Here is a 21,104-nt window from a genome sequence, read left to right as displayed (position 1 = left end):
CCTTTTCATCTTTATTAATATGGCCTAAAAGATTAGGCTAGAGTGAGCCTTTGTATGATCAGTCCGGCATGAAAGACCACATGGGGTCTGCCCCTACGTGGGATTCTTAATGAGTGCCCTGAAACTAAGTGCTTTCTTACAAAGGGGTCGCATATGCTACTAGCAGCACATTAAAAAGGCACTGCACCAATTATTAGCTGGACTAGTGAGTCATCACAGTCTGAATTTACTACAAAAGCCATGTGAGCTAATAATGCCACACTGTCACACCTGATGCAAAATCCACACCTTTCAGCCTATGTATCTGATTTATTTCCTATGGACCCAGATGGTACAGAACTGTGTGTACATGTCTGTTTATATGCATGGTATGCATATGTGTGACAAGAAGATAAAATACATTTATTGTATCAACCCCTGCTGTTGAACATTTTAACATATTTACAAAATTGGTTATATTACAGTGTCTTAGTACACTGCTACACTAAAAATACTGTGACATTGTGTGACTAGACGGCCTCCATAAAAACACACACACTGTCTGAAACTGCTTGGCCCGAGCAGGGTCGCAGTGAACCGGAGCCTAAACCGGCAATACAGGGCGCAAGGCCAGAGGACACACCCAGGACGGGATGCCAGTCCAGCGCAAGGCACCCCAAGCAGGACTCGAACCCCAGACCTGCCAAAGAGCAGGCACAGGCCAAACCTGGCATGCCGCCACACCACCACATCCCCCATTTCCATAAAAACAGTTTTTTTTTTTTTTTTCCATTTACTTTCCTGAAGAGATTAGAAAAGCCTAATTAAAATTATTACAGTGTAAAATGTATAGAGCAATACTTAATAGCTCTAAATTTTAAATGATGTGATATTCATCCATGCATTCAAACTGTGAACCCAGGATAAATAATCTAGGATGGAAAAATTAATTAATCTTTGCAACTTTAGGATGGCAGTGTGAGAATTATATAAGACTTTAAAGATCATTTCCAGGAAGCCATCTGGTGTTATACAAGTGACATGCAGATATCTCCATAAATGGTTACCAAAGAGTGGTACCAGCAATAATCAAACAACTGATCTGAACATGGTAAAACATTAGGTGTACAACCTGAGACTTTGTCATGATGGATAGTTCTTATAAATACTCTATGTTATGTCATTTAACCATGAAGCATGATTAATCAACTCAAAATTGCAAAGGTATATAAGAGTGTGATTGCTGAAAAAATAAAAATATCCTTAAAACTGAACAGAGTACTGAGTACATTCCTGTCAGATAAAAAACTCATCTTAAAAGAAAACAATACTTGACCAACAAATTACTACTTATAGAAAAGGCGGAAAGAAATAAAAATGTGGTATTTTCTAAAGCAGGAGGTAGGACAAAAAAAATTGAATATTCACCCATTTGTTAATGTTTCATGAAACAATAAGCACTGTCTTAATTGCATAATAAATAATGACTTGGTATAGAAAAAAAAACACACAAATCTTCTGTTGAAATATTGCAGTGACATAAAAGAGCTGCCCAAGGCAAGAACCAAACCCCAGTCACCTATCCTAAAGATAAGCAATCCAGGCCCCGAATCAAAGCTCACTCACTGACAATCTTTGACATTCAGGTAGCCACCTTTCCCACTGAGCCAGCTAAATCCCAGATGGTACATAACCTTTGTGTTTCTTCTACCGCAGGATAAAAATGGTTCACAATATAACAATAGTTCTGAAAAAAAGTGGTTTTCAACATGTTGAGAGTGCACATTCAGGACACGGGTTTGCTGTACTTAGTAAAGAACAGCTGCCGTCATGGGTAGAACAAGCAGCACTCGAGAATCTAGCAAATGGGTTGGGTAATTAAGGATCGAGGTAACATGTCATGTTAGGTATGAATGGTTTGAGAAAACACAACTGGCAAACGTTACATATTACTATATGTATGATGAATTAAGTTTTAAGGTAATACTCAGAAACTCATAACCTTCACTATGTAAAATAATATAATTTTAAATTGTTGACTGTGTCAGTTTATATAAAATAGCATAATAGGGGCTACAGAATCCAAACTAATCTAAAAGAAAAAAAAACAATAGGTATAAAAAGAACTACGTATTTAAGTTTAACATCTATATATGATGGTCAATGGTTATGTTACTAGTAACAGAAGCAAGAACATCAGCTCTAAATATGTGCTTGCCATTTCTCTTTAAGCGGTGCACAACGTAATTATGGAGCATGAAGTTCTAGCTGCAGTCAAATTAACCTCAAGTACTGAGCTCATACTTAATCATCAGATGGAGAATTAACATTTCACTTAATAAACGGTGCTTCTCAAACCATGATGTAGGGGTCCTCTCAGACTTAGAGCTTCCTGAGGCGTCCGGCATGGCCACAGCCCTATGGGGTGGCAGTGCTTTGCCCCATTATATCAGAAATCCTGGGAGGACAGATGGGCGAATGAGAAGCTATTGTCATGGAAATTTGAGCTGAGAGGTTGACCCCTCCAACACATGCTGCTTTTTCTTTCTAGTGTCATCAACTGCCTCTGCTACCCCACAAAGACGTGTGTTGGCTATTCAACTCAGCCTTTCATACTTAAAATGGGTTTGCCCTGTATGTCTGTTGCATTTAAACAAATGTACTGGATTATTTTGGGTCCTTGTTAAGTGAACACGTACCGAAACTATTAAAACCATTCCATATACTGCACGTATAATGCCTTTATAATAGTGAGGTGCTTATTCATTCAGAGTACTCCCCTTTTCACTTTATACACTTAATCCACAAAACAATTATTTGATTTTCAAGTACATCAGAAGGCCGGAAAAGTAAAACTAACTTTTCACATGTTTTACAGAAAGTCAGATTTTTATCTTCTGTTTTACAGATCCACAAATGTAATATAACCTCTCTGTTTGACCCATAGGGGGGTGCGGTGGCGCAGTGGGTTGGACCACAGTCCTGCTGTCCGGTGGGTCTGGGGTTCAAGTCCCGCTTGGGGTGCCTTGCGACGGACTGGCGTCCCGTCCTGGGTGTGTTCCCTCCTCCTCTGGCCTTACGCCCCTGTGTTCCCGGGTAGGCTCCGGTTCCCCGTGACCCCGTATGGGACAAGCGGTTCTGAAAATGTGTGTGTGTGTGTGTGTGTGTTTGACCCATTTTAAAATAATGGCAGTACATAGCTGAGGGAACTTTACAACATTCATTTCAATTCAAAGGAGTTAAGGCACAGTGAATAGCGTGCTTGGTACAGTACTTGGTACGTAATCCTTCTGGAAGCACACTTTACTCTGTTGTTAATGCAATCTGAATGGAAACATATTATGAAAATGCTGCATTTGTGCGACTTCACAGTTAACATTTGTATGCTGATATACATTGGATTTGTGAGCAGTTTTACCATACTGGCTTACAGACAGCATTTACTGTGTCTAAAACCGTGTTTAACTTTTGATGAGTTGATCAGGTTGAAGCACCTTTGTGGCAGAGCATGGATGCCTACAAAATACAGAGAATACAGAGGTGCACATACATAAATGACCCTAACACATTACCATTATCATATATTGAACATCTCACACACACGCCAACACCTACATCTGCTTACCATGCTGGTAACCATGTTACCCTAGCACACATACCTGGGTACAATTAACAAGTGCCCAGTTGCCATGACTTCCCTAATTAAGCCCCTGCTTGTCAAAGGCAAAGGAATTGTTCTGCAGTGAGTCAGAGAGGGACTAGTTCTGAATCCTCCACTGTTGACACCTCACTCACCCTAAGAGCCCCCGAATATGTAAGTATTGAATCCAGATATCCAGACTCCAGTGCCCTCCTATGCTACAAACCTGCACATTTGTCATAATGGTGTCGAAATATGCGTGAGTGACATAATCACTATGAACAATGCTTCTCTCTTATACCTTCTCAGCAAGCGCAATGACAATCAGTACTGGAGGAACACCATCAGACCATCAGGGACATGCTGGTCCTGCTGACCAATGGGTGGCACCTCAGTGCAGCTATCAATGTCTTTCGAGGTGACCCAGAGACCTTCCTTGATGTCTTTGAGAGCATCACCCTAACATGCAACTGGCCTGAGGAAGAATGGGCCCTCTGCCTGACCCCCCTGGTCACCAGCAAAGCCCTGATAGCAGCCAGTCAGCTACTCGCCACGGTCGCCAATGACCGCAGGGCCTTCCACGCTGTGATCATAGAGAAAGTGGGTTTGACTGCTGAACGCTACAGGGAGAAGCTGAGGGGCCATCCATCCAAAGATGTTGGAAAATCCTTTATCTTCACCCAGCAGCTATGCAACTCCTGCACCAGGTGGCTGCAGCGGGAAATGTCAGATGGGTGTCGGATTGTTGAACTCGAGGTACCGGATCAGTTTGTCTCAGTGCTCCCAAAGAAGACCACCAACTGATTACGCTACTAACAGACAATATTTCTGGCTGAAGGGATCCAGTTGGTGGAGGATCACTTGGCAGTCTCAACAGATTCAAGCCCCAGGATCATTAAAAATCATTTGCTATGACTTCCCTGTTTAAGCCCCTGTTTAACAATGAAAAAATAAAAGCATAACACATTACCATTACCATGTACAGTATGGAAAATTACATTTACATTCATTTATTTAGCAGACGCTTTTCTCCAAAGTGACTTAGAACGAACTCTATGTAGTGTTATCAGCCAACATCTCACACACACACACACACACACACACACACACATACACACAGGCACGCGCGCTCACCTATACCTGCTTACCATGCTGGTACCCATGCCGCCCTAGTACATACACCCATTTATCGTTAACAAACATCTGTTTGCCATGACTCCCCTGTTAAGCCCCTGTTCGATAGCTAGAAAGGACTTGTGTTGGAGTGACAGACAGTGAATAACCAGTTCTGATTCTTTTCGCCGATACCTCACCCAGCTTAAGAGCCCCAGAATAAAGACAAGTGAATCCAGACATCTGGAGTTACTGTCCTCTTGTCAGTATGAACCAGTACATTTCTCACATTCTTGCTGCTTTTTTTGCCAAACCAGGCAACCTTCTTGGATATTGCAAACACAGATTCATTTTTCTAAGACTTTTGCAGCAATTAGAATGTGCTATGATAAGAGTTATTGAAAATATCCCACGTTGTCAGTTTGTTGGGAGAGATGCAGAAAATCACCATAATCATCAGTATGCGCCATACTAACATACAAATTCAGAATAATTACAATAAATTTCCTCCAAAGCAATGTACAATGATTATTACATAGTATTTAGCACTTTTTATTTAGAACATATGAAGTATTTTAACCTTATTTATCCAAGGTGACTTGCAGAGCTAGATATACTACAGTAAACTACTAGCACTGATTTACCCATTTATACACTCGACTGTGGGTGACTGCAGAACTTACTCCTGAATTCCGATATCCTATCTTATACATTCTATTATCATTTTTAATTCACTATTGCTTGTTTAGTGTCTGGCTATGGGTGATGCTTATTTACGGCTAACATTTTAATTCAAAACTTTATTAACAAATACATTCTCAACATTTACCATAATAGTATGAGCACATTAGTGAAAATACTAAACCTAATTTCAGTGATTTTTCCATTTTCGTTAATTTTGTTATTTTGTTAAGATCCAAATATATAAATACACAAAAACAGAAAGCATAAACAACAGAGGTATACCGAGGTATTCGGACTCCTGGTTTACAGATTTCCAGAACAATGGCCCTAGAAAAAATGTACACATGTTCAGTCTACACACCAACTGCTCCCGGTATTACACACTTTTTCGGTGTTTCAGGCAGACTTTACCCCGATGATGCAGAAGTAATGAGTCAATCAGGCACAGACTTTTCAACAATGTATGATAACCCTTTTTTTAATTTTGCAACGTGTTTGAAGTTGTTTTATTACAGTTTTGGGAAATGTTTTCTTTTTATTTCTTGAACTTTTTTCTGGTCACGTACCTGTCTACATTTAAGAGGGGTCTCCAAACTCACCTCTTCTGGACTCATTTCTCCCCTGGTCTCATACTGAAAAAACACGTTTCTGCATCCAGATCTCTCTTTCTGTTGATGTAATGCACTGTTGTATTGCCCTCTGAGATGTCCATCACTTTGAAGAAAAGCGTCTGCTAAATGAATAAATGTAAACTCAAATATACTGTATGTATCTTTTGCATGTTTACATGTACTTACTGTACAGTAGTTTAGTAAAAAATATATTCTATGCCTTAATTTAGTCTTTGTTAATTTAAATTTTGATTATGTTCAATATCCTATTATCCTAATGGTTTGCTTACTATTTCTTGAGACTGTTTTCGAGGGTTTGGAGGGTATCTGTGGAAATATTTGGCCATGTCCAAAAAATCCAGGAACACATAAACACCAAGGCCAGTTTACAGACTCTTGCTATATGGACTGTTTTCAAGAATGAATTAGATCCATATAACAGGGGGATACCTGTATCTAATGCACAAAATGAAACGGATTTTTATATCTACGTAATATTTGGTTCATAGGGATAACAAGGCAGGGAGTATCCCCCCAGTGTCCAAGCAATCTTGATTTGCTCCCTGCGGTATTTGTAAATAACTCCTTTAAGTACTATTACAATATTTCTTGGTCCCCCCAAAAGCAGACAAGTTTACATTTATATGTGGACTGCAACCCAAGTCTCAGCTATGCCTTTGGTGCACTGTATAAAGCTTTCAGACAAGATGTCCTCAAAACAATCTGTCTCCCCTGCTCTCCTGAACACCTTAAGGAGCACAAAAATAAAAAATAAACCTGTACTCTACCAGCAGAATATCCACCACATATATAGACCAGAAAAGCCAACATTCTTACAGGATATTACACTATCCTGAGATTGACACTTAGGAATCACACACAGGAACCCTTTTCACACATTAATACACAGTGGAGGTCTGATGTCAAATATGTGTTCTTCAGAGGAGAATTCAACCTTTTCTACACCTGTGCTTTTATGGGAGTGTTGAAATCACACCAGATATTTCAGATTAATTACTTGGTTTTTAATTACTATGCGCTTGTCGTGAAAAACTCTGACTATGCAATGAACAATGATTAAAGCTTTTTTTTTATTTCCAAAACGTTTGTAACTGTTTTATACATAAACATAAGTGTAACCTGCTTTATACCCTGCACTTCTGGCATAGGTGCTGGACCACCACAACCCTGCCTTAGAACAAGCAGTTATTGACAATGGATGGATGAAAAGTGGGATCTTCTCAAATTTATCAAAATTTACATTTACATTTATTTAGCAGGCGCTTTTCTCCAAAGCGACTTCCAATGAACACTGTGTGGTGTTTCTAGTTCAGTTTCTAGAGTTTATAGAGTAATTTCCATCATGACTGAGCATAGCTTTTCACTGCACACTGAATTTGATTACTGTAACTACTACCTCACTTTTGTAGTCATGGATAATGATGCTTTGTGCGAAAGGGTGTGATGTGGCAAAAAAGCTGAACAAATATTGATGGGCTCTAAACTAAACATCTGTCTCACACATAAAGCAAACATTATTTTCTGGATTTCAGTGATATGTACAGTCTCCCTTTGAAAGACAAATTCTCACAACACAAAGAAGCAATTACTACTTAGTTTCAACGGTAAGATTTTTCATGCATTCCTGAGCCCCAAAAGTGACGTGCTGTTCAATTTCCGCTCAGTTTTTTTGTGGCGTGTTTATGTCCTCCCCCCGTTTATGTGAGTGTCCTCCCACATTCTAAAGACAGGTTTCAGGTAAAATGGGGACTAAATTGCTTGCTGTGTGTGTGAGTGTGTGTGTTACATTGCTCTGCAGTATACATGGGCAAATCATTGCAGGTTGTTTAGTGCAGCGCATGTATCAGTGTTAAGTCACAGTGGATAAAGGTGTCAACCACATATTAGTTAATAATCATTGCACATTAGTATGGAGAAAAGCGTCAGCAAAATGAATATATTTCTGGAAAACCTATTCAAAAAATGTGACCAGTATTTAATTACAATAATTATTTCAGGCAAAGGAAGTAGCTTATTATATATTTTTGTACAAGCAGCATACATAAAAATTATCCAGCCTATTAAAGCACACTCAAATAAGGTTTATAAATATACGAGGTATGAAAAATAGCGAAAGCGCCAGAATTAGAGACGTACGATGTGAGATGTACCATGCTGAGCTGGGAATTCAAGCTACCATACAACAACACTATAATTATTACTTGTAAACTGGCTTAGAAGTCTTATTTAATCTAGAATGCCCAGGAGGGGTGGGCAGCCACTGGCCCTTGGAGCCCCAGAGGTTTTTTTTCTACCTCGATTTTCGGTTGGGAGTTTTTGTTCCTTTCCTCCATGGCCAGCAGGCATACTTATAGTTCTATAAAAGTACTATATTATGATAGTCAGTAGTAAGATGTCTTCTTTGTTTCTTTATTTGATGTATTTGTTTTTCTTGCCTTATGCCTGTGTTAAGGCACTCTGTGTTACCGCGTGAGAAGAGCGCTCTATAAAAATAAATTGAATTGAATTACACTTTCTGGAGCATGTGAATAATTACCAAAAACTTTGTCAAACAATGTTTATTTTAAAAGCATGGAACTTTTGAACTTGATTTTTTGAGCTTAAACACTGTAATTACAAGCTGGACATCATCTCATTATAAATGTTACATTAATTCATCCATAACTTTTCTGTGGTTGATTAGGTTTCATTTCAGCTTCAAGTTTATAGTAGCAGGAATTCACTGGCTTCCTGTTATTAAATACTGGACCTTTCATCGCAAGTAATGCGTACAGTTGCTGGCAAGGCTTTAGAACTTGGCTCTTGATTATGAAATTACTGTTAGTACACACATCGTAATATATTTGATTAAATCAAACTAAAGTCATCAGTCAATTAAGCAAAGAAAAAATGAAATTCAAAGTCGGAAAAACATTATCTAACAAAAGAACATTTGTTAGATATTTGGATGTTCCACAACTCATGTGGAAAAGAAATATTGTGTTTCAAAATTATGTTTATTCAAAGTTGGGTTACAACAACACATTTTAAAATACAAGTTGCACTCTCGAGGACTTTGTTTTTCAGCATCCCAGAAAGTTAAACGGAACAAAATGCTTATTAAATTTGGAGCACAGTTGCATTAAAATAAAGTTTTTAAGCACTGCGGCTTTCCGTGGAGCAATCACACACACTAAATCAGAGTTGACCCTGTATCCCTAATCCTCTGATGTGCACAACCAAAGAATAAATTGAAACATGTTGTTCAGGCTTGATAGCAGAAGAGGTCACGCAGAGGGTATTTGATACGAGGATTTATAGATGGAAAAAATATTGCACATCTGAGGAATTGTGCACAAACCTTCATACAACTATTTTTTTCTATGAAATAATGTGTAAATAGGGGGGGGGGGGGGGTGCGGTGGCACAGTGGGGTTAGTCCCACAGGACCTGTTCTCCGGTGGGTCTGGGATTCGAGTCCCGCTTGGGGTGCCTTGCAACAGACTGGTATCCTGTCCTGGGTGTGTCCCTTCCCCCTCCAGCCCTACGCCCCGTGTTGCCAGGTTAGGCTCTGGCTCCCTGCGACCCTGAATGGGACAAGCAGTTCAGATGATGACATGACATAATGTGTAAATAGCCTGAGAACTTGGGAAAACTGAATTTTTGTTCAACAAAACTTAAGCAACATGAGCACTCAATATATAACTCTCGCAGTTATTATAACTGGTGAAATTCACACAAATATAATATGGATGAAACACAAGCCATAGTAACTGCTTTAAGGTCAGTAATGCAGAAAATGCACTCCAATATGTTCATGTAGCAAAAGATATTGTAATGAGACATATTTATTCATTTAGCTGATGCTTTTCTGTAATGCGACTTACAGTTATTTATCCATTTAGACAGCTGGCTAATTTTACTGGCGCAATTTAAGGTAAGTACCTTGCCCTAGGGTACTACAGCTGGAGTGGATTCAAACCTGCAACCTTTGAATATAAAGGCAGCAGCTCTATCCACAATGCCGTCAGTACACACTACCAGTTAATTAGGCTACTTTTTTCCTGAAGAAGCCATTCACATATACCATCAAAATTTTTATTTTTAACCTTGTGGTAAACTGTTGAATTAATCTGTAAGTGGTGTGTTACTGTTAAAAATTAATTGCCTTGCGTGGGCAGAGGAACAAGCTGAAGTTACCATTCGGGAGCATACAGGAGGAGTTTAGGGTAACGCAGGCAAGGGAATTGCTGCAGTACAGGGACCCAAATTATCCAAGGGTTTTGGGAGCTGCCACTGAAATTCGGACAAGTAAGGACTGCGCTGGCAGCAGTGCAGCAGGCTGGGTCTTGGCTCCAGCATAGCATAGTGTGATGGTGGGCTCAGCGGAAGGGCTTGTTTGGGCAGTGTTCCCTCACAGAGGTTTGGCAAGACCCAGGGAAAGGAGGAGCACAAGCTAATTCAGGGGAAAGTGCGCTTTATTAGCGACTGAGGAAGGACTGATGACTAGGATGGTAGGGAGGCATCAGCAGTGAGCATGAACAAGCTAGGAGGACCTTGGGACAGCAGCGCCTCAGTGTACTAAGTTCTTGATGATTGTAGTCTGTGACGTGCTTCTGAGTCCATGTAACCTGTTCAGCTGGGGAAAAGGTGATTCTCCTTCATGCTTACTTTGTCCAAAGAGAAGGACACTGGTGGACATCCTCAACAGCTTTACAAGAGTGCTAAGTGAAGGGTGTGAACATTGGCATCACACATAGGTGCTCAAGGCTGTGATAGAATTGATCAGCTTGTGGACAGTGCACAGTAGGAAGGGTATTACTCAGACTGCGACAAGGGTATTTAGATGTCTGCGGATGAGGAGAAGTGAGCTGTGGGTTTCAGGTAGCGCTACCTGGATATAGACTGGGGTCTGATCAACCTTGGTTGATGGCTTCTGATTTTGAAAGACCTGGAACACCTACTGACCCCAGGTAATGTCACTGATTATGCTCCCAGGTACATCAGAAGACGTGTGTAATAATCACAGCCTTTTCGCTGACATTTGTACAATATTCCCCAAGAATCAAATCCTCTTTTTTCCTTGAAAATCTGTTCATAAGGCAGGGGTCCAAATTCAAAAGATGCTGTTCCCAGTATTTCTATTATGGGAAGCATTTTAATCCAGTCCTAGACTGACACAAGCTCACCCAAAACGACCCACATATACACCATCATCAGTAATATTATTCGAACCTCATTATCATTCTTATTATATTATAAAGAATGTCCTCCTTAATGAATTAGCTGCACCTATTATCAAGTTTCATAAAGCATTGTTATGGGGTTATGGATTTTCTGCCAGCAGAATGAAAATTTCATGACAAGTTTCATTGTTACATGGAAACCCTGAAAATATTGATGTGTACAGAATACAAACCATCATTTCACATAAACTGAGAGGACATCACTTTTGTACGCACAGCTCTTTGTGTATTTACCCATTTGAACCAGTTACGGATCGAATCAGAGCAGAACACACAGCTCTTTTTGTGTTTGCTCGCTTGGACTGGTTGTCCATCTGAGAGGGCAGCTCACCAAATTTACTTGGTCAGAGAAGATTTACCCCAATTTCATGCACTTACAAAGTGAAAAGTCAATATTGCTGAGCACAGTCTTTAAACCAGGGTGTAAGAGGATCCATAGAACAAGGAAAGAGTAAACATACCTCCACGCTGTGGACACTGACACTCTGTTTCTGTCTCGGTTTCAAAAATATCATCCCATATAGAATTTGAAGGAAGCCTGGAGGCATCTGTTAGCTAACTGCTCCTACTGATACTTTTTTGGCAAACCTTCCCTGAAAAGGGTAGAGAAGCATTCTACTAAAGAGTAAATGAATAAATATTTTTAATGTTGAGTTAAGCTTAAAAGTCAGCTCAGTAAAGACAACCACAACGATATCTGTAGATTTTTCAAATGGTGGAAAAAATATGGAGAAACGATAAATTGGGGTCAACAACTAGTACCCCACGAGCCAGATCCAGTCCATGTCCCTGTATAGAGTATTGCTCATGAAGAAATCCTGGTATTTTTACAAGAATGTAAACAATCCGAAAAAGGATATTGAACCACAATAAGGTGTGAAACAGGCCTTTATTTTCAAAACCAGTTAGAGCAGAGTGACCTTTTAAGGCTGGAATTCACAGCAGCTACCATGAGATGCTGAAATGAACCAATCCCTGGAAATAACTGGTTGGATTTAGTGGTGATTGCTGTAGCAAACATTTAGTATGAAATATCCTGACAAAGAGAATTTATAGAAATAAACTGTTTGTTCATTCTTCCAAAAAAAAAAAAAATGCTCTGTAGGCCTTTATGAACAAAGTACTATTTTTGTGAAGAAAAATTCAGCTCTAACAAATGCAGGTCATATGAGAGTTCTATATAAAGGAATAGGTACAGAGTAGGTTAGTTTTTGTTTGTTGTGTTGCTGCCAGACCATTTCTTCATCACACAAATAAAATCTCATTCAAATACTCTCAAAAAAAAAAAAAGAAAAATTAGTAGCAAGGTAATCAGGAATCGTCGAAATTCTGAGTTTTATGCAGCTGCTCTTGTGATGAACATTGGTTCATATGATGGAAAGAAACAAACTAACTGTATTTAAGAATCACACATCTGCAACTATGTCTCTTTCTCCTAATGTAATGCACGCATTGTATTTTCTAGGAGATGTACGACGCGTTAGAGAATAGCGTCTGCTAAATGAGTAAAAGTAAATGTAAATGTACTCTACACTCCAACCTATACCAAACTTCTAAAAAAATTTAAATAATTGTCGTCCACACCAGTAGAAACACAGATTATATACATACTTCCAACAATAGTTGCAGGAGCATTAGATTAATAAGACTTCACTCCTACCAGCAAGTGCAGTTTGTGCCTAATGTTCAATTTATGTGCTGTATAGCACAAAGCATTGAGAAACATCTTGCAAGCAAAAAAATCTAACTTTGGGACAGCACAAAAGATGAGGAATGATACACAAAGAGTGCAAGAAAGAACACAGCCACCACTTTCCCATCTTTTAAGAAGTGGAGGAATACACAAAGGATGGAAGAAACATCAGAGCCATCAAATCTCCATCTTCCACGATGCTGAGATGTACACAAAGGATGCAAGATACATCAAAGCAACCACGCTAGCACCTTCCTCCTGTCTCAGTTCTCAAGTTCCTGCAAAACGGTGTGCAAGCTTGCTTAAATGTGAGATTCATCTTGTGTGCTTTATTTTGTGTGTTGGATTTGTTATTAAACATTCATAGCATATTTTCAGGAATTTGGGTTAGAGTGTAAACTGAGCCAGTCCTCAGACAATGAATGTCATTATCACTGATTAAATGAAGAAATTAATTTAATGAACAGCCCAGTTAATGTTAATTAATTAAAAATAAAAATTATTCAAACTAACCAGCACACAAAGTGAATGGCTAAAATAGCTCAGGAGTGAAAGTTGCTGAACTGTATGACACCACTTCCCCACTTTTCTCTGACAGGGAGCGTAAAGAGAGAAGTGTGTCAAGATAGTGTTAAATATTTCATAACAATGCAGACATGTAAGCAGTCAATCAATCTGTTAGTCAGTCAGTCAATCAATCAACAAGCAAAAATATTAAGCATTGTGGAAGTTCAAAACAAATTTGTCCCCCAGTGTTTCACACTATATTTTCCAGCAGGAAATTACATTTGCAACAGGTTTGTGCACAATAAAAACTGGAAAGGCATCCTAAGCAGGGATATTGCACTAGGGTCTACACACACACACACACACACACACACACAGTCAGACCACTTGTCCCGAGCGGGGTTGCAGCAAGACAGAGCCTAACCCAGCAACGCAGGGCAAAGGGGGGAGGGGACACAACCCGGACGGGATGCCAGTCTGTCACAGGGCACCCCAAGCAGGACTCGAGACCGAGACCCGCCAGAGAGCGGGACCCGGTCAAACCCGCTGCACCACCGCACCCCTCCACTAGGATCTATTGATCCCAAATGTTTACACTGGTGATCAGATTACACTAAACACTGAATGACCTACACTAAACTAATACTGCTGTGCTCTTTTGAGAGTGCATCGTTTTTCGTGCCTCCCCGTACAGAATGCATGTATATCCTCCAAAATGGTTAATACACATAAATTTATGCAATGCAGAATGTTTGCATGTTGCATGTGGTGTGTTCCTCTGCTGACATGTATGTTCTTAGGTTGATTATGTTGCATGTTTTACAAGGTTTCCTCCTTAAACACAGTACTACCTGAGAAGCCCCCCAGTTTTTTGCTTTATATAATATACTTTATTTTTATAGAAGGCCTGCCACCTCTTGCATGTTGAAAAATGTATCTTCTTTTCTGTCGCTACTGTTTTTCCCACTTAAACATAAGGCCCCATAAGGACCTCAACCATCATCTGGGTTTGAATGTTAGAAGTGTACCAAACATCAATATTTGCATAACCCAGAGGCAGGAGAGATAAACTTTCTGTTGCAAACTTATAAAAACCACCACATGGCATTTTTTTTTACAGAAATACGTGTTCTTGTGGCAGTACAGTTCACTCCACTCGGGATGTCCAAAGCCATAAATCATCGTGTTTCTGTTATTTCGTAATGGAGTTGTAATGGTTCTATATTTTCCACACTTTAATGACCGCCGGGGAAAGCATAATAAAAGGAACTGTTGCCCGTATTTGCGGGGCAGGCACTGGGAGCCTTACCGCGTTTACACTGTGTCAGGGTAAAGCGGACGACATGCGTGCAGGTCCAATTAACGGGCCGCTGTCTGCAGGGTCCCGAAAAAACCAATGAAATCACCACTCACCACTTGACACCTGCAAGTGCCGCGGAGCGCAAGTGAAGCAATGCAGCGACGCTGAACGCAATTATAAACACAACGAAAGTATGCAGCAGCGTCGAGGACGCACAAATACGAGACAGTTCAGTTGTGCAGCGCGATGCGCGTGCGGCACGGGAACGGCCGCGCGCAACACACTGAGTGAGCGCAGTCACATCTCTTACGCGCACCTGACTTAGGCGGCCTGAGCTTCACGCGCTGCCCCCCTGCGCACACCCACCCCCAGCCCCCCCGATATTTTGGCAAAAAAATGGATCTCCGCACGTGAGTAGCGCTTTCGATCAATCCACCGGGCGACATGAACCCCGTCCTCCTTTCCTCCACCCGAAATCCGCGTAAGTTGCCACCGCGCGTTCTACAAAAGCAGGCTTCCTCGGGGCTCCCGAGCGCCGCTCAGGTCCAGGTCGGTTCTGCGCAGTCGAGCGGAAGCTGCGTCCGCAGAGCGGGAGCGCAGTTGCAGTGCGCCAGTGGCCGCGCGGGGTGTAGCCCGGCCCCGCCACGCACAGCAGCCCCGTCCCAGCTCGCCCGGCGGAAGGGCGCAGCCCACACACACGGCGAGCATCTGGATTTGAAAACGACCCACCCGCACACGCACAGACGCACGCACACACACACACACACACACACACACACACACACAAAGACTTGCGTTGCGGCCCGCGTCTTCTCTTAAAACTGCCATTCTTGTAATATGTAAAATATTAATGGGCAGTTATGTGCAATTCTGTTTTTAACATTCTCAGGTGAATTGAATCATGCACGCTTAATTTTCCAGCAGCCTGGAACAACACTGCATAGGATTATTATTATTAGGCGTTTTTTAATTGTTTACTCAATTTAAATCTGTGTGTTATTTTGGTTTACTCTGTGTCCCTTCAGAGCAAAAGAAGAAACATCTACCCTGAATATGGTTAAATGGCCAGTAAAGTAATATTCCATACGAGTTCTCAGCATCTGCAGCGTATTAGTATCAGAGGAGAATACTAATGCAGCACACAGTGACAGCCATTTAGTGGCCAGGCCCATTGTATCAGTGAACACGGTACAATACCATACAGATAACGTGTTGAGGTTCACAGGCTGTCCGATGGCCGTGTCTAAGAAATGGATATCGATGACTAAAAAGGGCCCAGCATCAGTTTATGCAGAGTGCTGCGTGTTTCTGATTTTTGTTCCATTCATTTTCTGTACTGTAAAAAAGGCAATTAATTGTCATTAGGTGAAGCTTATCAGCATGATAACCACCTGCACTGCCAGTGGATGGTGATTAGAAGGACTGCAAAAGGACTGAAAAAAAATGAGATGCCACCAGCCAGGCATGAAGCACAAAGTACATTAATAACTACGGATAGAGCTACTAGTATATATATAATCACCACGGTTGCAGTTTATTTCATGTGAAACGTCCAGTCCACGAAGCCTAGAATTTCTGGAATGCTACTTTGCGACCCTTAATTTTTCTGTGGAAAACCTGTTTATAACGTTGGTTTCGGAAGTACTCATATAAGTTAAAATACAAACGCGAATCACGTCTGTCACTGATTCACTGATCAGTCGGGAAGCCCGAATATCTACATAGGTTATTCCAGGTAAACCTTTGACACCGATTCGACTCACCAGTAAGAGTCAAATATGCAATACATCGGCAGAACAGTTTATACTTTGATTTATACTTTGATTAAACCCTGACCTTCATAGTCTATTAAATGGAACAGCATAGTCATCGATAACCGACTTGTATTAGATATCTTTTGTGAAATATTTAATAATACTAGACATCATGTCTAAAAAAATGTATATACAATTTAAAAAAAAAAAAACTATGCTGTCTTTTCGGTTTCTACAAATAAGGGGAACCTATCTGCTAATTAAAAAACGCGTCGATATGAAATCATTAAGCAAAGTAAAATCATCACAGATGATAGAAATTAACGAGTAAATATGAAAAGCATCACAGTGGGGCTGCAGTGCTGGCGGAGGAGAATCTAAATGGTGCTTTTTCAGCCACGTTGATCAATTTAACAGCACACGCACTATTATCGCACCATCCAGATTGCGGTTCCATTGATAATTCCTCTGTGCAGTTATTACCCCAAAAGTGTCCGCTTGTTCTGAGGGACTTTAATAAATGAAGGGAATTAAAAACAGCGGTCTCGCAATTACATCATGTCACATATCTCGAGGCTGAAGGTAAAAAAAAAAGAAAGAAAAAAAAAATCGATCAGTGACTTACCATAGGATTTTCCAGAAAGACTGAGAAGAGATAGCCACGCACACAGAAAAAGAAGTACTATTTTCGGGTAAATAAATCCAACTGTATTCTCCATGGTCTCGCACCTTGCTCCAGACAAACTGGGAATGGGATTCAATTCATCAGTTCATGAGCGCCGAACAGGGAGGGAGAAGCACTTGGAAAGAATCTCCTGGCTCGGCTGCGCGCACAATGCGAAGCTCCTGTACTTTCCGAGTGAAAGATGCAGCCGCGACTTAACTGCGATTATTTTCCATGTTGGCGGGGATCCCGAGCGCGGAGCAGCGGAATAAAGCGAGCGGCTCGAGCGGAGGACATGAGGGGCTCACTTGTTACGGGAGCTGTCCACGGACGCTGTGCATGCGGGAGCGCGAGACGCGGCTTCATTGATCTGGAGGGGTTGGGGGTAAACGACGGGGAGAACTTCCCCGGAACGGACTGAACCTGCAGGGATCCACACAGTGTTTGGGGGGGGGGGGGGGCGGGGGGTCGTCGCCGGGCTGCTGCACGGAGAGCGCTGCGCTCTTCTGCCATCTCACGTCCGAACCTAAAAAGTGAAGCGCATGTGCATTTGCAGCACTGAAAGCGAATTTATTACTCACGCTCCTCTGTTTAGAGACGTAATTGAGAGGGGGGGGGCTGTTTGTAACTTGTTTTGGTCGCAATTCGTTTTGTTCGTAACTCACAAGTCACATATACTCATATGCGTCAAAAGAATTGCATATGCTTATGCAATAGCTGTACGTGCTTTAGAAATGAATGGGCTTACAACACCATGTAATGTTATTTTGAATCATTTCAGTCAAAATTAAGAATTTAAAAGGAGCGCTTGTACATTTTTCTGACACTTTTCTCCAAAGCGATCTACTGTGTTAAGCTACTTACAATTATTTACTTGTTTATACAGCTAGGTAATTTCTTACTGGAGCAATTTTAGGGTATGTAACTTGCTCAAGGGTACTACAGCTGGACGTGAGATTCAAACCTGCAACCTTTGGGTACAAAGGCAGCAGCCCTACCCACTATTATGGACAGCTGGTAAAATAGTGGGTAGGGCTGCTGCCTTTGCCTTTACATTTATTTAGCAGATATTTTTCTCCAAAACAACTTACAATTATTCACCCATTTATACAACTAGGCAATTTTTTACTGGAGCAATTTTAAGGTAAATACTTTGCTCAAGGGTACTACAGCCAGAGGCAGGGAATCAAACCAAATGCAGTATCTGTGATTACTACACTGCCAGCTGTTGCTGCTGTTTTACTCATTGTAGCCATGCATATACAGTATATACATGGTCCACCCAGGGCAGGGCAAGGCAAGAGACATGAGCATTGGGATGGTGAGCTCCCAGGGGGTAGTCCCTGCCCTAACTGAATGATGACAGACACCTGCTGGCCCTTGAGGACCAATTCCTGGGACTATAAAGGAAGCTGGCCTGAGGCCTCAGGAGAGTAGCATCTGAGGGGAGGAGGCTGAGTGCCTTGCCTTGAGAAAGAAGGTTGTTTTATTTGGGTGGTCTGAGTTTGGTTCTTACCCTACTTTTTGCCATATGCTCGGAAGGGCCTCATTTGTTCAATAAATCCACTTTGTGCTGTTGAAACCCAGCTGCCTTGTGCCTTAGTGTTGTCCTGTGGCTGTCTCTGCCCCACAAATACAATAAATTAAAAAGCAGACTTTTTAAATGTACTAACCAGACTGAAAATAATACCTTGCATCCCAGCTACTGCTCAATGGTCCTTGTTGACTCATCCATTCCCTAAGCATGTGCAGCTTCTGTTGTTTTCTCCCTTTCAACTTCATTAGCTCCACATTTGGTCACCATGGTAACCATTCACCTGTTCTTACTGGTACTCCTGTATTACAATCACCAATACTCTGGAACACCAGACCTCAGCTGTGAACAATGTGGAAGAGAGTTAAATTCAACTGTTCCCTCACTCCTGCTATGTGTCGGTGCACATCATTGCAATGTCTCAACTTGACTGGTAAACATGTTGGTGTTCAGTCCCATACCAACAAATTTTAGAAAATGGATAAGTGAAGAAACGTAATATTTGAATCTGTAAAAAAAATTGTAACAACATGATGAATGAGTATTTTATTTATTGTGCTAGTGTAACATTATTCAGATTTTTCAGTTCATATGTATATTCTGTAGTGGACTGGCATCCCATCCAGCATGTATCACTCTTAAGTCTTGTACCCAGTGATTCTGGAATAGGCTCCGGACCCCCTGCAACCCGACCAGGACAAGCGGCTAATGAAAATGGATGGATAGATGAATATTCACATATAGCTACCTAAGACTTTGTTAAATCAAAAGTCTCACTATTTGCAGAAAACAATAGTGTGAGTTTTAAGCTTATGTGCATATTCAGCTTCTTCTTGGCTGCTAAATTAAATCACAGGTACTCCTTGCTATAGGTTAATTTTCTTTAGGCATTTGGTTTAAAGCAAGCAGAGAATTCATTTAGCAGTGTATAGTGTAGTATGTTCCCCCCACTTAATGGGGACAAATTTCATCAGTGAAATCACCCCATAATTTTGGAGGACATTATAATTAGCATTCTTAGCGGAAAAAATTAATGTGCTGCTGGATAATGTCTCCACAACATCAGTCTATAACGGGAAAAATCCCTCTAGAGTGAGCAGAAGAGCCATTATATGCAAAAGAGGGTGCCTGTTTTGATGAACCGCAATACTAAATTTTCAATATGCAGGAAGATGAGTATACAGTGGCTCAGCGGATTCACTCCTACTTCCAGGGTTGAGTATTTTACTTGTGGCCCTATCTGTGAAGTTTACCATTTTTCCTCATGTTCACAGGGATATTCCACTATATTGTTCTAAAGACATAGTATCCAGATTAAATGGTAAATGATTTGCACATAGTTTATTACTATGTGAGTTATGTGAGTTAACACTGTATTAGAAGTACCTGCTTTACCAAGACGACTGGTAGCTTAAAAACCGAGACTGCTTTTCATTCCAGAGAGGGGTGTGGTGGTGCAGCAGCACAGTGGGTTTGACCAGGTTCTGCTCTCTGGTGGGTCTAGGGTTTGAGTCCCGCTTGGGGTGCCTTGCAACAGACTGGCATCCTGTCCTGGGTGTGTCCCCTCCGCCTTCAGCCTTCAGCCCTGTGCTGCCAAGTTAGGCTCTGGTTTACTGCAACCCCCTTTAGGACAAGTGGTTTCAGACTGTGTGCACTTTTCATTGCTTAAAATTCATTTTTTATGCTACAAATTCATAAAAAATAATCACTCACTTAAGAACTCATAAATCAAACAACTGAATGAACAATTGTAATGGATGGTGTTAAAATCCTCTGTCTGCATTATTTTTTCATGTAAAATAGAATTGATTTTTAGAATCATGGGGATATCTTTTTAAGGCTTTTTATTTCTGCAGTCAGAAAGACCTGTCATAGACCGATCAGCCACAACATTAAAACCACTGACAGGTGAAGTGAATAACATTGATTATCTCGTTACAATGGCACCTGTCAAGGGATGGGATATATTAGGCAGCAAGTGAACAGTCAGTTCTTGAATTTGATGTGTTGGAAGCAGGAAAAATAGACAAGCCTAAGGATCTGAGTGACTTTGACAAGGGCCAAATTGTGATGGCTAGATGACTGGGTCAGGGCATCTCTGAAATGGCAGGTCTTGTGGGGTGTTCCTGGTATATGGTGGTTAGTACCTACCAAAAGTGGTCCAAAGAAGGACAACTGATGACAAGGTCATGGGCGCCCAAGGCTCATTGATGTGTGTGGGGAGCGAAGGCTAGCCTATTTGGTCTGATCCCACAGAAGAGCTACTGTAGCACAAGTTGCTGAAAACCTTAATGCTGGCCACGATAGAAAGGTGTCAGAACATAGAGTGCATCGCAGGTTGCTGTGTATGGGGCTACATAGCCACAAATTGGTCAAAGT

At 41.0% G+C, this 21,104-nt stretch overlaps 1 protein-coding gene across 1 annotated transcript in view; it reads right to left on the bottom strand.

The window, feature by feature from the left end:
- Positions 1-17,549, bottom strand: part of LOC108932651 (netrin receptor DCC) — a 152,819-nt gene extending 135,270 nt beyond the window's left edge. Inside the window, exon 1 of the mRNA XM_018749194.2 lies at positions 17,153-17,549. Coding sequence (XP_018604710.2) covers positions 17,153-17,246 — 94 coding nt within the window. The 5' untranslated portion in view covers positions 17,247-17,549. The remainder of the gene's footprint in view (positions 1-17,152) is intronic.
- Between the last annotated feature and the right edge of the window lie 3,555 nt (positions 17,550-21,104).

Source organism: Scleropages formosus, chromosome 6 (assembly GCF_900964775.1).
Source record: "Scleropages formosus chromosome 6, fSclFor1.1, whole genome shotgun sequence".
Lineage (NCBI taxonomy): Eukaryota > Metazoa > Chordata > Actinopteri > Osteoglossiformes > Osteoglossidae > Scleropages > Scleropages formosus.
This window is presented reverse-complemented; position numbering and strand designations above follow the sequence as displayed.